This window comes from Hypomesus transpacificus, chromosome 12 (assembly GCF_021917145.1).
Source record: "Hypomesus transpacificus isolate Combined female chromosome 12, fHypTra1, whole genome shotgun sequence".
Taxonomy (NCBI): domain Eukaryota; kingdom Metazoa; phylum Chordata; class Actinopteri; order Osmeriformes; family Osmeridae; genus Hypomesus; species Hypomesus transpacificus.
This window is the reverse complement of record NC_061071.1, coordinates 6,205,070-6,221,847: the sequence shown is the minus strand read 5'-3', so window position 1 is coordinate 6,221,847 and position 16,778 is coordinate 6,205,070. Positions and strand designations below refer to the sequence as shown.

The following is a 16,778-nucleotide window of genomic DNA, read 5'->3' as shown; positions in this document are numbered from 1 at the left end:
TCATGATTTGAGACCGGCTTTGAGACTATCACTTCACTCCCTCTCTACCCCTCTGTCTCAATTTCTTTCTGCCTCTCACTGTCTGTTTCTGTTCTCTTTCTCTCCTTCCGTCATTCCCTCTTTTGCTCCATCTGTCTGTCTCTCTGTATTATTACCTGTCTCTCCATCTATCTCTCTCCCCGTCGTGCTCTGTATTTGGCTATCAACTCAGAACATGTTAGTTATAGTAGTTCTGTTATTCTTTGTAGTAATAGTGCTATAAGTATTGGGTTTACTTTACTATTAATGTAATCACACAGAACTATTGGTACTAGTGTTTTTTGTAGGGAGTCAGATGGCTAAACGGTTAGGGAATCGGACTAGTAATCTGAAGGTTGCCTGATCGATTCCCGGCCATGGCAAAAATTACATTGTGTCCTTGGGCAAGGCACTTCACCCTACTTGCCTCGGGGGGAATGTACCTGTACCTACTGTAAGTCGCTCTGGATAAGAGCTGCTAAATGACTAAATGTAAATGTGATGTACTGGTATCAGTAATAGAAGTAGTAGTGTTGGTTGTATTAGTTGTAACAGTAGTATTAAGATGAGAAGTATTCCTCTGTCTGTCCTGTCTGGAAAATGGTCCTGCAGAGCAGTATTTCTGAGAGATTGATGGATGAGACTGTCTTAAGCTAGAAATTGACAAAGACTTCAGTCTGTGTGTGCATGTGTGTGTTTCCTGTTTTGTGGATTCTGGACACGGGATCATGGTCAGGAGAAAAACACCACCCTGCTCTCCGCAGACCACACACAAACACACTCACACACACACGCATATAGTGTAACATGACATGGAAGTGGCCTGTGCTATTTCATCCTTCAGCAACTCTGTTGATTGAATTTCAGACTTGTTGTGTTGTTTCCTGTTTCCCCTCTCCTCTGGGTCTCTTCTCTGTTCCTCTCCATTCCCTCTGTCTTCTGTCAGACCATCTCTTCTTCTCTTCTCTCCTCCTTTCTTGTTTCCTGCACATGGTTTGTTTAGACCTGAATTGACTTGTCACAGTTGTCACCTTGGCAACCATGTCTCCAGGAGCACTAACACTTTTTCACTGATTATTCCAATGTAGCTCTTTCCACCTTCTTCACTCTCTACCTCGGGGCCTGCTTCTGAAATCCTTACTGCTTGTTTTGCTGTCTACTTACTGCCTTCTGGTCTGTTAACTCTACCGCCTGCTTCCCTGTGTTGTGAGTGTGTTTGTGTGTGTGTGTGTGTATTAGTCGTGTTTGGGGTCTGTTGAAGCATGCTTAGTAGCTCCATCGTGATTTGACCAGTGACAGGTAGAGGATGGCGGGGGAGGGTGTCGAGGAAATAGCCAATCGAAGAGCTGATTGATGAACGTGTGCAATAGACTGGAATGCATCAGCACCTTCCTCCCTTAGAACTAGGAAGTGAGAGAGAGAGAGAGAGAGACAGAGAGAGAGACACAGAGAGAGAGACACAGAGAGAGAGAGAGAGAGAGAGAGAGAGAGAGAGAGATGGAGTTGAGAAAGAGACAGGGAAAAGGAGAGAAAAAAGGCAGGAGATAAAGAGAAAGAAAGATTGAGCCGAGGTAATCACCCCTTCACAGCTGGTCAGATAGAATAGCTTAAGTATGTTTGTGTCCTGACACTGTCTCTATAAACTCTAGACAGCCCACAGTCTGGGTCTGGAGAGTGGGATGGATAGATGCTGGGTGGAGGTCTGAAATAGTTCCAGGTCAATCTGCCCCATCAGTATAAGTATCACATTGCCAGGGTGGGAGTTGGTGTAGCAGCAACTGACGATATCGATCCCTCTTCTGCACCCCTCTCTGAGCTGGAATGATTTGGAAGTCTGTGTGTGTGTGTGTGTGTGTGTGTTAGCGGGAGAGTGGAGGACCAGACCGACAGGAAGGATGGCAGAATCATATATATGCTAATCTGGATGGAGGTATGGGGGGCAGTGAGGAAGCTGGATGACAAGACCCTCACTGTTTACAACTCCTCCTCTACACTCCAAACATGGCATCTCCCCTCCTCTCTCTCTCTCTCTCTCTCTCTCTCTCGCTCTCTCTCTCTCTCTACCTCATTGTCTGCCCTCCCGGTGCCTCTCTCCACTTCTCTCTCCCCCTCCCTTCCAGACGATCCACAGCATCAGTCTCACTCAACAACATTCACACTCCCAGACAGCTGCCTCCCAGAGTACTTCGCTGTGTGACTCTCCCAAATGGTTTTGTACTGCTGCCTGATCTTTCTTCATGTGAAAGAAAAAAAAAACATACAGGGCTATGAAGTAGCACTGTGACTGCTGAAGCCACTGATTCTTGCAGAAAGTTATAGAAGGTTCTTCTGACGAGGATGTACATTTGTTTCACTCACTCTTGACACAGTCACCCTGTATTGATGTTGCCTTGGAGGAAGCTGTAAAAGGACTGAAAAGGGAATTTAAACTCACACGCAGGCAGATAGTTGCAGTTGACAAATGTCACCTTGTGTGACATTTGTCAACACAGAGTGTGTTTGCGGTGCTGAGTGCTTTGATTTCCGATGGTCCTGGTCGACACCTAAAAGCAATATGCTGGATTTTTGTGTGTGCTGTGAAGACAGCTCTGGTCCATTAGAGGCTGGTTCAATAAGGCCTGTTAACCATCATAGAAAGACAAACAGGCCGGCATGCAGACAGACAGGCAGCGAAGCAAGTAGACAGGCAGACAAACAGATAAGCAGGCCGGCAAGCATGCAAGCAAGCAGACCGACAGTGAGATACAAAGGCAGGCAGGCAGGCATCATCTTCTCAGAGAGAAATGTAAGGAATATGTAGAGCGAGTGAAAGCACACATGAAACCATCTGTAAAAATACTGGAGCTGGTAAAGTCTGAAAGACGTGTGTGTGTGCTTGTGTGTAGCAGCGAATGCATGTGCGTTTAGTTTAGAAAGTGAATATGTGTGTGACAGCTACAACTGTCCTCCTTGGAGGCGGGGCTAGTTGCCATTGGTCGAGCTCGGCCGACCGGCAACGCCAAACAGCGTATAACGGCATGTCTGTCGCCGCGGGCAACAAAGCAGCCCTCCTCTGTGTGGCAGCAGCCTGCGAAACAGATGGAGAAGAGGAGTGAGGGAGCGGAGGAATCACGCCAACGAGGAGAGAGACAGGGGGAAAAAGAAAGGGTGGAAGGAGCAAGGGAGACCAAGAGGAAGAGGAGGAGAGACAGAGCGTAATCCAAAAGATACGGCACTTGGGACCATGGAGACAAAAGAGAACCAAATAGAAAGGCACAAAGAAGGAGAGAGAGGGAAAACAAAATTAGGAGTTTAGGAGAGAGAGAGAGAAGTTGTCAGGCGCTGTTCGTCGCAGAGGAGCCTCCTGGACAGGACCCAGGACCACCCCCTACTTCCAAACCCTCAACCTAACCCCCCCTCCCCTCCAACACACTCAGTCCACTGACTAGGAGGAGTCTTTACATTTCTCTAGACTTTCTCCTCTCTCCTCTCCTCCTGTCATCCTCTTCCGGTCCACCCACTGCGTGGTTGGAGAAAGAGACAGCCCGGCAAAGTGTGCTTCATGGGAGCGTCTCTGGACCCATGGCGTGCTACTACATTGTGATTAGCTCCACCCACCTGCGCCAGGGCCACCTGCGGAGTGTCAAGGGGGTGTTTCGTGGACCGCTCAACCAGGAAGCAACCAGAAACCTGGTAAGAACTACAACTACCAGGGACCTGCCTGGACACGCTGACAACGTCGTCACCTGGTGTGGTCTGATCAACTGTTGTTGTTTCTCAGACTCCCAAGATGACATTTGCGTTGAGTTTGATTGTGATGTTGCGGTTAGATTTTCCTTTCTCGGAACTGCTTCTGGTTGACTGGATCAATTCTCCTAAACCGGTCTACTACCTCTGCAGGGAGGGGAGCGGTCGGCCTGTCTCATTACCTCCTCTCCTCTCTCCTCCCCTCTCCATTCCGCTCCTTCCTCTTCTCCCCCCCCCTCCTCTCTTCTCCTCTCCCCTCCTGTCCTCTTCACTCCCCCCTCCCTGTTCTTTCCTCTCATCTTAGTCTTGCCTCTTACTTCAAAGAAATGCGATCCACACATGCACACACTGACACCCCCGAAAGAACATGAACAAGGGTTGGGGTGTTCCATTGTAAAGGGATGGAAATGATATCAGATAAAATATTGATGTGCTCAGCGGGATAGAGCGCGAGAGAGAGAGAGAGAGAGAGAGAGAGAGAGAGAGAGAGAGAGAGAGAGAGAGAGAGAGAGAGAGAGAGAGAGAGAGAGAGAGAGAGAGAGAGAGAGAGAGAGAGAGAGAGAGAGAGAGAGAGAGAGAGAGAGAGAGAGAGAGAAGCGGTTTTCTAGAAACACTTTGCCAGGCAGGATAGGGTCACGCACTCGCATCATCGTAACAATTACACACATACAAACACACACACACGTGTGCTCGCACACTGTCACCACTCACACAAGTCCTCTCACACACATGAGAGAGGAACCAGGTTGGAGAGAGTGAGAGGGGAAACTGGGGGGCTTGAGTGGGTGTGTGTGTGTGGGGGGGGGGGGGGGCTAGAAGTTTAATAGCTAGTTTTATACCCCCGGGGAGAAAGGGAATGAGAGATAACGAGACACGGAGGAAGAAATGGAAAGAGGACATTGTTGATTGATAACGTCGCCTTGTCTTCATTGGATATCAACTTTCTGTCCTGACACGCTGAACCACTTTGGAGGCAGAGAGAAAGAGATAGAGAACAGCCAGAGATTCATGAAGACACAATCAATGGTAGCATAAGTGAAGATGTTGATGAGGACAATGATGATGATGTTGATGAAAGCTTCAACTGAATGTTGAACTTGATGTGTTGGCATGCATCTGTTACTGCACCTTTAGTGCTGGTGCCCATCCATATCCCTAAAGGTATGTGAGTGAGTGTGAGTGAGTGAGTGAGTGAGTGAGTGAGTGAGTGAGTGTGTGAGTGAGTGAGTGTGTGTGTGTGTGTGTGAGTGTGAGTGTGAGTGTGAGTGTGAGTGTGAGTGTGAGTGTGAGTGTGAGAGTGAGAGTGAGAGTGAGAGTGAGAGTGAGAGTGAGAGTGAGAGTGAGAGTGAGAGTGAGAGTGAGAGTGAGAGTGAGAGTGAGAGTGAGAGTGAGAGTGAGTGTGTGGTTTGTTCCCGGCATGTCCCAGGGCAGCGTGAGGCAGATGTTTCTCCTGTGCCTCTCCTGCTCGCTCCACTGCTCCTCACACACACACACACACACACACACACACACACACACACATACAGCTGTCCTTCCTGTCTCCTCCATGCAGCTGTCGAATTGGAGTCGTACGATAGACGCGTGGTTGATGTTGTCAATGGGTTGTTTTTTGTGTTTGTTATTGTTACAGAGCTGGTGATAAACAGGACAGTGGTAAAGGTTAATATTAGCCATTTTGATTATGAGAGAGCTTGGAGAATCTTCCCAGCATTCCCATGGGCATTCCAGCCAGACGGCAGGTCGTTGTCTCTATGCCCATGTTGGTCATTATGGGTTGTCGCTGTGGATAATGGTTTCTAAACTGCTGCTGTAGCAAGGATGCCTGGTGTGTGTGTGTATGTGTGTGTGTGTGTATGTGTGTGTGCGTATTTATGTGTGTGTGTATGTATGTATGTTTGTATGTGTGTTTATGTATTGGTGTGCATATGTATGTGTGTGTGTATGTATGTGTGTGTGTGTGACAGAGGCAGAAAGAGATGTTTACCAGGAAGTTTCCGACCTGTGTATAAGATGACCCATTTCTGTAGAGAGAAGTGAATGAATTGCTTATTTGTGTGTTTCGCCTCGCTACAGCTCTTAGCTACGCAATATACGACTGCCAGGCTGCTCATGGACCAATCAGAGATCAATATTGAACTAGAGAGAGTAATGATTCATTGTGAGAGTTCACTAGTCTGTCTGTCTGCCTGCCTGCCTGCCTGCCTGCCTGCCTGCCTGCCTGCCTGCCTGCCTGCCTGCCTGCCTGCCTGCCTGCCTGTCTGTCTGTCTGTCTGTCTGTCTGTCTGTCTGTCTGTAAGCCTGTCTGCGTGCCTGCGTGTCTGTATGTCCGTCTGCAGGCCTGTAACCAGGTGTTTCCTGTTCCCTCAGCAGCATGCAGAGCGGGAGACGGTGGAGGGGGCTGGGCCTGACGGGGCAGGGCCTGAGGGGGCGGGTCCACAGGGCCGGATGTCTGGCTTCCACTGCCAGCTGTGTGACAAACACTACCTCCACTCCCAGCAGTACGACAACCACATCAGCTCCTACGATCATGCCCACAAACAGGTACAGCACATACCCTGCTTCACAAACAAAAGAGTACGCTGCAGAAGGAAGGAAAGAGAAGGAGGCTATGAGTAAGACACAGAGAGATAATGGTGCTGGTAGCCTGACTTGACTGATACCAGACCCTCCTATCTGGAAAAACAGATTTTTCCGGGAGGGAGGGAGGGAGTAAGCTCCTTACTGGCTGACTCAGGATACCCATCACACTCATTTCCACACACACACACACACACCTCCACACACAGATCTACACTCACCCCTATCCCCAAATACACACACACAACCACCAATCCACATAAACACACACACACACTTGTGCATGCTGACTCAGGTAAATCGTCAGGAGAATGGAGAACCATTCTCTCTGTGCAAATACACAGTCATGTGTTTGTCCATCTCCTATTCTCCCTTTGACCATCCTCTCTTTTGTCTCCTCCCCTCACCTCCTGGCATCTGTCAGAGACTGAAGGATCTCTACCAGAGAGAGTTCTGGAGGAACGTGGCGTCTAAGAGCTGCAGAGACGAAAGGAGGCAGCAAAGGGCCCTGCGTCGGATTCACCAGCTAGCAGAGCAGAGGAGGGAGGCAGCATGGTAGGTGGAATAGCCAACACACCAGCTAGCAGAGCAGAGGAGGGAGGCAGCATGGTAGGTGAAATAGCTAGAAAACGGTCTGTCTCATGCTGTACTGGCATATGTTAGTAAGGAGGCGTATGTGAGCTAATTAACCAGGTTGTGGTTTCATGACAGGTGTGTATTAGCCAAATTACAAAGGCGTAACTCTACTGTGTTTCACACGTCTATGCTCTCTGATCTGCTCTGTTCTACTGTGATCCACTTGTGTTCCACTGTCATCTACAGCGCTCCAGGCAGTGGCCCCATGTTCAGGAGCACCACGGTGACCCCAGCCCCCTCTGGCCCCGTGCAGCAGCCCCCCCACAGCGGCACCTTCTCCTTTGCCTTCCCCCGCAGGCCTGGCCCTCGCCTGGAGCCCTCCGCCCCGGCTTTCACTGACCAGGAGGAGGTGGGGCTTGGCAGGATGCAGGTGCCTGCCCTCCCCCTGCGAGCACCCACCCCCACCCCTCCCGACCCTGGCCCCAGCAGAAAGGCTGCTACATTACCAGCCTGGCCGGGTGAGGTTGCGCCTCCTGGGGATGGATCTGAGGGTCAGAGGTCATGCGAGGTGTCTGCTGGGTCTGGGGACAGTCCGGTCCTGCCCTCCACAGCACGGAAGATCCCCCTTCCTGGCTGGCCTGACCTGGACCAGCTGGGTCAGACTGAAGCCAGACAGGAAGTGGGGAGGCCTGGAGGAAGGGAACCAGAAAGGGGCAGTGCTGGTGCCACCAGCCCGGGGTACTGCAAAGTTCTCAGCAGAGATGGGAAAACTGTTCTCCTGTGGCCCTCAGAAATGGTTAGCTTCACCAGAACTGGCCCCTCAATCTCCTACAGTTGCAACCCTCTCCTTTATGACTTCAGAGGCTGCAGAGGGAGGCAGGCAGAGGCAACAGAAGTAGAAGACAAGAGCTTTGGCCATGGAGGTGTTCCTGAAGCACCTTCTAATGTTAGGAATCTTCTAGATCCACCCTGCAACATTGGAGATGTACTAGATCCCCCCTGTAACCATGAATGTGTTGTAGAACCAACCTGTAAAGACGAAGAAGTTCTAGAACCTATTTGTAGCTCTAGGCATATTTTGGAAGAAACCTGGAACCCCATAGATGTCCCACAACCACCTTCTAGCAATGTTCTACAACCACCCTCTAACCATGGAGATGTTTTAGAACCTATGTATTCACATAGAGATGCACAACTAGACTGTAACCATGGAGATGTAGAACCAGCAGATAACCATCGAGGTGTTCTAGAAACGTGTGTGTTCCAGGGACGGCCAGCCAGCTCAACGGGGCCTAGCAAGGGGCTCGAACACATCTATGGTTGTCATCGTTGTTGCTGTTCAGGTCCGTCCCAGACAGCCCTGTCAAGGAGGAGGAGACGGGGGAGGAGGAGGGGGAGGAGGAGGGAGGGACACAGGAGAGGGTTGACTCACAGAGGAAAGCCCTGTAGTTGTCAACCTAAACTGACCAATCATCTGGAACAACTTGATGAGCCAATGAAAAACAACAGAGAGCTAACAGGAGAGAGCTCCCACAGAGAAACTGAAGGGGAGGGAGAGACAGGACAGGAGGAGAGACAGGCTGGCGGAGAGACAGGACAGGAGGAGAGACAGGCTGGGGGAGAGACAGGAGAGGAGGAGAGACAGGCTGGGGGAGACACAGGAGAGGAGGAGAGACAGGCTGGCGGAGAGACAGGACAGGAGGAGAGACAGGCTGGGGGAGAGACAGGAGAGGAGGAGAGACAGGCTGGGGGAGAGACAGGAGAGGTGGAGAGACAGGCTGGGGGAGAGACAGGAGAGGTGGAGAGACAGGCTGGGGGAGAGACAGGACAGGAGGAGAGACAGGCTGGGGGAGAGACAGGAGAGGAGGAGAGACAGGCTGGGGGAGAGACAGGAGAGGAGGAGAGACAAGCTGGGGGAGAGACAGGAAAGGTGGAGAGACAGGCTGGGGTAGAGCTGGAGTTCTGTGGAGAAATGAGGGACACACAGGAAGTGGTCATGAGTAAAAAGAGGAGGTCAAACCTCAGCCATGACATGAACCCAAAGATGAGGAGGCAAAGACAATGTCATGTAGCCAATCAGATTTCTGGAGCCGAGGAAAGCAGTGTAGATGGAGCCAATCATAGCTGTGAGAAGAACAATCTAGAGAAAGACACTCAGAGCTCTGAGGTACAGGAGTGTAATCTGAACTCTGACTGTAAAGACCAACCCCTAGGCTGGGGGAGACACAGACCAGCCCTTAGTTGGGGAGCTCCAGGCTGGCAGGCACAACGCTTTGAAGGGCTGGCCAGACCTGGGGCTGGTGCCCGGGCTGGAGTTCGAGTTGGAGCTGGGGCTGGAACAGGGCCTGGGGCTATGGGCCTCTCCCCTGAACCAGAGTCTGTCCAGAAGGCTGGTAGGGACAGCTACTCAGAAAGAGGCAGGGTAGTGTCTGAGTTTCTTCTTGGTCATGACACTCTGGAAGGTGCATGTCTGCAGAGAGATTGGAGTTCCTACCCCGCCCTCACACATGACCACACAATACTACAACCTGGCAACCACATCCCCAACAACACCCTACCTCAACCTGGCAACCGCATCCCCAACAACGCCCTACTGCAACCTGGCAACCGCATCCCCAACAACAACCTTTTGAAACCTGTCAAACAAATCCTAGAACACAACTTCATCAAACCTGCCAACCACCTCTTTGAAAACACCTACCTCACACCTGTTAATTGCATCCCCGACTACACCTTTGTGCAATCTAGCAACCGTATCCCTGATTATGCCGTCCCCCTGTCAGGCAACCAAATCCCCTACCCTTTATCCAACACTCCCTCCTGCCACCAACCTTCTCACCCTCTCCTCCTGCCTCCCTCTCTCTCCACCTCCTTCACCTTCCACCACTACGTGTTGCAGCAGCTCCCCCCCATCCCCCCCCGGCCCCCCCACCTGCCCTTCAGAATGGAGCTTTCCTCCCCCAGAGCCTTTCTCCGCCCTCCTCCCTCGACGTCGGTCCTGCCCTCCCCCGGACTCCACCCCCTGGATGTAACCTTTCCCCCCCCTCCCAGGTCCCCCCCCTCCACCCCTACCCCCACCCGACCCTCCTCCCCCCCCACCCTGCCCTCCTCCCGCCCCACCCTGCCCTCCTACCCCTCCAGGCCCTGTTCTAACCACCCCGGAGTATTAGTCTGGTCTCTGCTAACGGTTCGGAACGTCTCCACGCTCTGCCGCAGTTAGGGTTAGTTTTTGTAGAAGACTAGTAGGTGTGTAACGATGATGTTGAGGTGTGTGTGTGTGTGTGTGTGAGAGAGAAAAATAGTTCACTATCTGCTGTTTGTATCTGCTGTTTGTATTAATACATTAAACTGTGGAACACGTCCTCGTGTCCTCGTCTCTGCTGTGGCATTATTCACACACCAAACGGGACATGCTGTGTGTGCGTGTTCGTGCGTGTGTGCGAGTGGCTCCTCTGCAGCTGGCTGTCCTTTGTGTTTCTCTATACCTTCTGATGGGCCACTGATAGACTGACAATTACCTTAATGACACACACACACACAAGGACGCACAAACTCTTTCTCTCACACACACATACACACACACACACATGTACTTCTTCATCCACTTACATTGCCACAGGCTCACAACATGTTTATTTACCATGTTTGTGCATGTCTCTCTTATTTTCTATGTCTCTCACTCTCTGTCACTCTCTCTTTCTCTCTCTCTGTCTCTCTCTCCCTCTTATTCACTCTCTCTTTCTCTCTCTCTCTCTCTCTCTCTCTCTCTCTCTCTCTCTCTCTCTCTCTCTCTCTCTCTGTCTCTCTGTCTCTCTCTCTCTCTCTCTCTGTGTCTCTCTCTCTCACAAACACCCTCAGTTTGAGGCCATGTTGAGAGTGTCCAAGTCAGTGGGCATGAGCATCCAGCTGTCTGCAGGACTGCAGGGCATAAAGACTGACACCTTTGAATTTGTGTGTGTGTGTGTGTGTGAATGTGCGTGTGTGTGTGTGTGTGTGTGTGCTGTACGGCGGGATGGTGTACTGCCCCTGAATGACCATGTATTTGATGAGCAGCCACTCAGGGGTATTGAGCTGTGAGAGGAACAACACACACCATATGCCGTGTGCGTGCGTGTGTGTCTGCCCATGTGTGTGAGTTGTGTGTCTGCATGGTACTGCTTCCATCAACTACCTACTCCTCTCTGTTGTGGCCCCACTCCTCTTGCCCCCTCTGCATTCCCTCTTCCTCAGTGAGTCACAGCAGACTTGAGAGGTGCATTGTGGGAGGCGCAGAAGTAACAGGTCATTGGCCTCATTTTCACCACAGAGAAGAGAGCTGAAAATGAGAGGAAAGATTCTGAGTGTTGCATCGGAAACAATCAACAGTGGTTCACCTGATAACCTCCCTCTAATATTCTTTCTTTTTTTTGAGGCGGACAACTGATTCACACGCATTGATTAAGGGTTAAGGCCACCCCAGATGAACAAACTACCTATACATCAACATTTAGTATTAGCTAGACCCCCCTTAGTATTAGCTAGACTTTGCTCCTTTTGTATAGTTAGTCCACATATTTAAGTTTTCTATATACCTATATGTTTAATGTATGCACCTCCCTGCCAAAGTAAATTCCTTGTTTGTGCAAACATTCATGGCGAGTAAAATCCTTCTGATTCTGATTTCAGGCAGTCTTCTGTCCTTGAAATGTGGTCTTCAGGACTGCACCTACCTCACAGAAGATGAGCCTTATATAGAGTCAGACCAGAGCAACGTGTTCTGATTGGTACGCTTGAACAGAAATACCAGAATCTTTCTAACTCAGTCTGGAAATGATGAAAATGCAAATGAATTGTTCAATAATTCATCGTGGAGTTTCAGAGCAAGATTGGACATGATCAATATGGACCTGTGTGTGTCACACATACACACACATACACGATGTGCTGTGAGTTTGTATATGTCAACATTAATACAAATTACGATCCTAAGACTGTTACCATGGCAATGTTGTTTCCAATCACATGGCAGTAATGAGTAGCTGTTACTGTCTGGTGGAGCCGGTGTTTGACACTTTAGGATTGAATTAATTAGAACCTGTCACTGCACGCCCCCTTCTGCTCCTCCAGCCTCCCTCCTCTTTCCTCCTGCTACAGCCTCCACCAGCCTCCACCAGCCTCCTCCAGCCTCCACCAGCCTCCACCAGCCTCCTCCAGACTCCTCCAGCCTCCCTCCTCTTTCCTCCCACTACAGCCTCCATCAGCCTCCACCAGCCTCCACCAGCCTCCTCCAGCCTCCACCAGCCTCCACCAGCCTCCTCCAGACTCCTCCAGCCTCCCTCCTCTTTCCTCCTACTACAGCCTCCATCAGCCTCCACCAGCCTCCTCCAGACTCCTCCAGCCTCCCTCCTCTTTCCTCCTACTACAGCCTCCATCAGCCTCCACCAGCCTCCACCAGCCTCCTCCAGCCTCCACCAGCCTCCCTCCTCTTTCCTCCTACTACAGCCTCCATCAGCCTCCACCAGCCTCCACCAGCCTCCCTCCTCCTCGGGACCTGACCAGATGGGAATGGCTGGAGGGATGGATGGATGGATGCATGAGTGGAGGAATGGATGGATGGGGGTGGTTGTATTGGAGAGACTGAGGCAGAAGGGATGGATCGTCTTGAGTCTGACGTCCATTCTGTCGACATGTTGATTAGATGTTCTCGTGGTGTGGATGGATGGAATGACAGATGGGGGTCGGGGCAACAAAAAGATGGATGAAAGGGATGGATGAATGGAAGGATAGGGAGTCGGGGAAGAAGGGATCGATGGTCTTGAAACCAACTCTATAAACATCTTCTATGGATGTGGAGGTGGTGAACTGAAGTTGTTCGAGACAGCAGGAGTGTACAGAACAACACCAGTGTTCTCCGGAAGCTTCACATTCTACGCAGCTGCCGGAAAGTATGGCAACCTTTACAGGACTCGTCATCTAGCCCCCGGCCCCCCCGGCCAGGTGAAGTGACAGGCTGGCATATGGCGCCCTGCAAGCGGTGAGATATGGAAATGCCGTGTCAGCACAGAGGGCAGAGTGTGTGTGAGTGTGCCTGTGTGTCTGTGTGTGTGTGTGTGTGTGTGTGTGTGTGTGTGTGTGTGTGTGTGAGAGAGAGAGACCTGAGAGGGCAGGGTCCTGCTGGACACTGAGATTTGCTGGACAAAGAAAACTCATCATAATCACCCTTACACATGCACACACACGTGCACACACACACTCACACTTGCCCTCTACCATTCAGCCGAAATTAAAGACAGAGAGATGGCTCCCTGGGTGAAGAAAAGTCTCCCCCGCCAACTTGGCACAGCTGAGACAGAGAGAGCGAGAGAGAGAGAGCCAGAGCGAGAGCGAGAGCGAGAGAGAGAGAGAGAGAGAGAGAGAGAGAGAATAGTCAGTCTTCATATCTGACTTGAATAACAGGATCTCTCCTCTCACATCTTTGACTTTCATACTGTGGCATCTGCCTGACAGGAGGTTCACAGAGAGGGGCTGTCCCACTCATTATACAGCGCACACACACACACATACATGCACCCCCCCCCTTCCACAGACACACACAAACACACACAGACACAGGAACACACACAGACACACGTACAGACACAATGAAGCAGGGGGAGCTCACAGATGCTGACCTTGTGAAGGTTTTTGGTAAGGAGCTCCTCAGCAGGATGTCCTGGGGCCTAATGTATAACATGCTGCGTGTGTGTGTATGTGTCTGTGTGTGTGTGATAATGATAGTGTTCTGGGTAGGTGGTGGAACAGGAGAGGAGACAGAGTACGTATAACCTGTCGTTAGTGAGTGCTCTGCCTATGGACTATCTCCGGGACATGCCAAGACCAGGAGCCTGGACTGATGCTGGGCATCTAGTTAGAGGACAGGCGTCTTGAGGTGCCATGATGTCTGCAAGAGGGAGCTGATGGATTTGTTCACGGCCAGTCAGGATTCACGTGACTTCCGCTGTGTCACTGGGCAACTCAAAGATGGCTTCACAACACATTGGAACTCAGTCAAATACAACCACACACCCAGTTCTACGCGTTGACTTATATCCTCCTTAATCCATAGATCCCTCTCACCTTCGCCTGGTCTGCTCACACACACACACACACACACACACACACTCCCTCACCTACCTCCTCCCTAATCCTTGGTTAACAAGGTGTTGTGTTGTGGGCTGCTGTGATTGGTCAGAGATACAGAGCCTTGACCTTGGACTACAGAGGTAAGAGGCCTCGGTTGGAAAAATCTTAAATTGATTGTCCTGCAGTGCACACACACACACACAGGGTACAATGTCATTTGTTGAACTGCCACTTTTCTCGACAAAGAATTGAGCGACGCTGTCCCCTGGTGGTGGAGGCAGTGTACAGTCACTGTAGCTGAAATGGGACAAAACGACCCCGTGCATTTGTGGTTGAGTTAATGTATTGCTTAGCAAAAAAGACCGGCCGCAGAATGAGTGATGATGATAATCACAAACAGGGCTCTCAAGTATTCAAATTTCAACCAGTTCACACGCTCTCACGCAAACACCTTGTATTTCTCACCCTGAGAAGGGATAATTCCCTGTGGGCAGATCAGGGCGGGGGCGATTTGTCTTTGGCTCACGCCCATTGATCATTGATTTCCCCATGGGGTGTAAGCGCCAAACACCTGATGTTAATACTTTAATCTCTGTAAAATAAACATCACTTCACTCATTCGCTGGTCTCTGTTACATGGAGTGGTAGGGTAAGACCCAAACGCAGGAGAGTAGCCAGGCATTGCATCAAAAAAGGGGATTATTCTTAAAACAGGAACAGACAGGGAACTCACAGTAACAAGGGGTATGGACAAGACAACGACTGGACACAAAACAGGAACCTAAATACACAGAACCAAACAAGACACAGGAGGACACGATGAGACTAACGAGAACTGAAACCACTCAACGAGACACAGGTGAAGACATCAACAGACAGGGAAACACTAGGGCAGGGCAAAACCAAAAAATGGGGGCCACGGCTGTGGCCGTATAGCCCGGTCCTAACCAGACCTTCGTACATTTCATTTGTACAGAGGGTCTGGGATCTCTCCATTGACAAACGTTAACTTCCTTGAAGGCGGGTCCTCTGTTGAAGTTTAAAACTATTGGATCCGCCCAGAGCCACTCTGATTTGCCATAACCAATCGTAAGCGTTCGCCTTAGCCAACTCCTTCACCACTACTGTAACGGAGCTAGCTGCCGTAGCTGGAAAATCTAACTTTTCCCGAACCCCGTGGGGAAGAGGGCCACAACATCATGGCGACCAACAAAACTCAGCAAGGAATGTTCTTCAGCATTGCCACAACCGCAGAATAGTTTCGCTTGCATCTTTCTCCGCCGCCATTACTGAACTACTCAAACTAGTGCACAACATTAACGTCATAGTTCTCAGCCACTCGCTGATTGGACCTACAATTTTTTTTTCTTCTGGAAACTGACTTCAGAGCCGAGCTCCCAGACCTAGTACAGAAGCTAAATCCAAATTGAGCGGAAGTACGTAGGAGGGCAGAGCCAGGCTAGTGGCCGTAGCCTTTTAAGAAATTCTACTTAGAAATAACTTTTGTAGGCCTATAAACAATAAATAAATCATTTAATACATTATACAATGATAAATAAGATAGCCTACACATACGTTTTAATAACATGTTAGTTTGTGATATCAAACGTGAAATGTGTGTGTCGGTTAATGTGCTGGTTACTAGTGTATATTCCAAACAGTGTCAAGAAAGTAGTCTTAAATGTGTTAAGTGATCACACTCGGGTGTCTGGGGAATAAAATAAAGGACCTCATAGGCTACGTATTGTTCATATCAATCATGGATTTTTGTCCTTCTAAAGATGATGTGGTGGATGAGAGAGCTGCATAGACATATTGTAAGGGGAGTTGTAATAGGAAGCAGGTTTAAGAAAACGTTAATAAATAGGACCACTGAAAAAAAAGATGAAAGTAATATATAAATACAAAAATAAATAAATACAGAAATAAACGATAATTGGGAATGAATAAATACATACATACAATTCATATTGCTTAATACCCTACATTTACAAAAAACTAAATAATAACTATAATGCTATTTCTAAAAGTTCAAAATACCTTTTTTTGAACGAAGCTATTTCTTGGTAAGTGCTGTTTGGAAAAAAAAATATTTCCAGAGTAGTCTGAGAAATTGCTCTATTGACAAAATTGAGTTTTTACTGTCACTGTAGAACGTGGAGTCAGCCAATCCGCTTCCACGATGGAAACAAGTTGTTTTGATCTAATATTGTTTTGATTTGAGTTGATGCCAACTTGTTGACTGTTGTTTTGATTTGAGTTGATGACAACTATTTTAAGAGCTAAATTGGCAGTTGATTCATTCACAATCTCTAGCAACTGTACAGTAACAGTGAAGTCATCGATAGGTAGGCGACGATATTTAGCCATCACATCCTTTGAGAACAAATGGGGCGCCACCTTTTCAGTCAAGCAATTTCACACTCGAAGTAGCCTACTATTAATTATTCATGATTGGTTGTCTTATAATGCCGACCGAATCACCGCCGTGCTGATTATCATACTGTATGATACAACTCAAATGCATTCGGTCAATGTAACCGTTATAATTCAAGGTTGAAATAGCCCACTCAGGAATTACTTTCTGTTTTGTAGGCAAATATTACTAAAATAACGTTAGGGTTAAAAATACCGACATTTAGGAAAAGTCAGGGTCCTGTTACTTGTTTTTTTTTCTTCAATTAAGTACATTGCTAAATTTAAAAACAGTCAAAATGACTGAACAGTCCAAAAGTCCCAGTGATGTTATCTCCAAATAGCAACACTCATGAGATGCCTGC

At 49.2% G+C, this 16,778-nt stretch overlaps 1 protein-coding gene across 1 annotated transcript; it reads left to right on the top strand.

The window, feature by feature from the left end:
* Positions 1 to 3,154: 3,154 nt before the first annotated feature.
* On the top strand, positions 3,155 to 9,929 carry znf804a (zinc finger protein 804A). The gene is made up of 7 exons (XM_047031380.1): positions 3,155 to 3,690; positions 6,112 to 6,285; positions 6,746 to 6,876; positions 7,144 to 8,342; positions 9,127 to 9,290; positions 9,374 to 9,680; positions 9,841 to 9,929. The coding sequence occupies exons 1-7, from the start codon at positions 3,580 to 3,582 to the stop codon at positions 9,927 to 9,929; spliced, it is 2,175 nt and encodes a 724-aa protein (XP_046887336.1). The 5' UTR covers positions 3,155 to 3,579.
* The last annotated feature ends 6,849 nt before the right edge of the window (positions 9,930 to 16,778 follow it).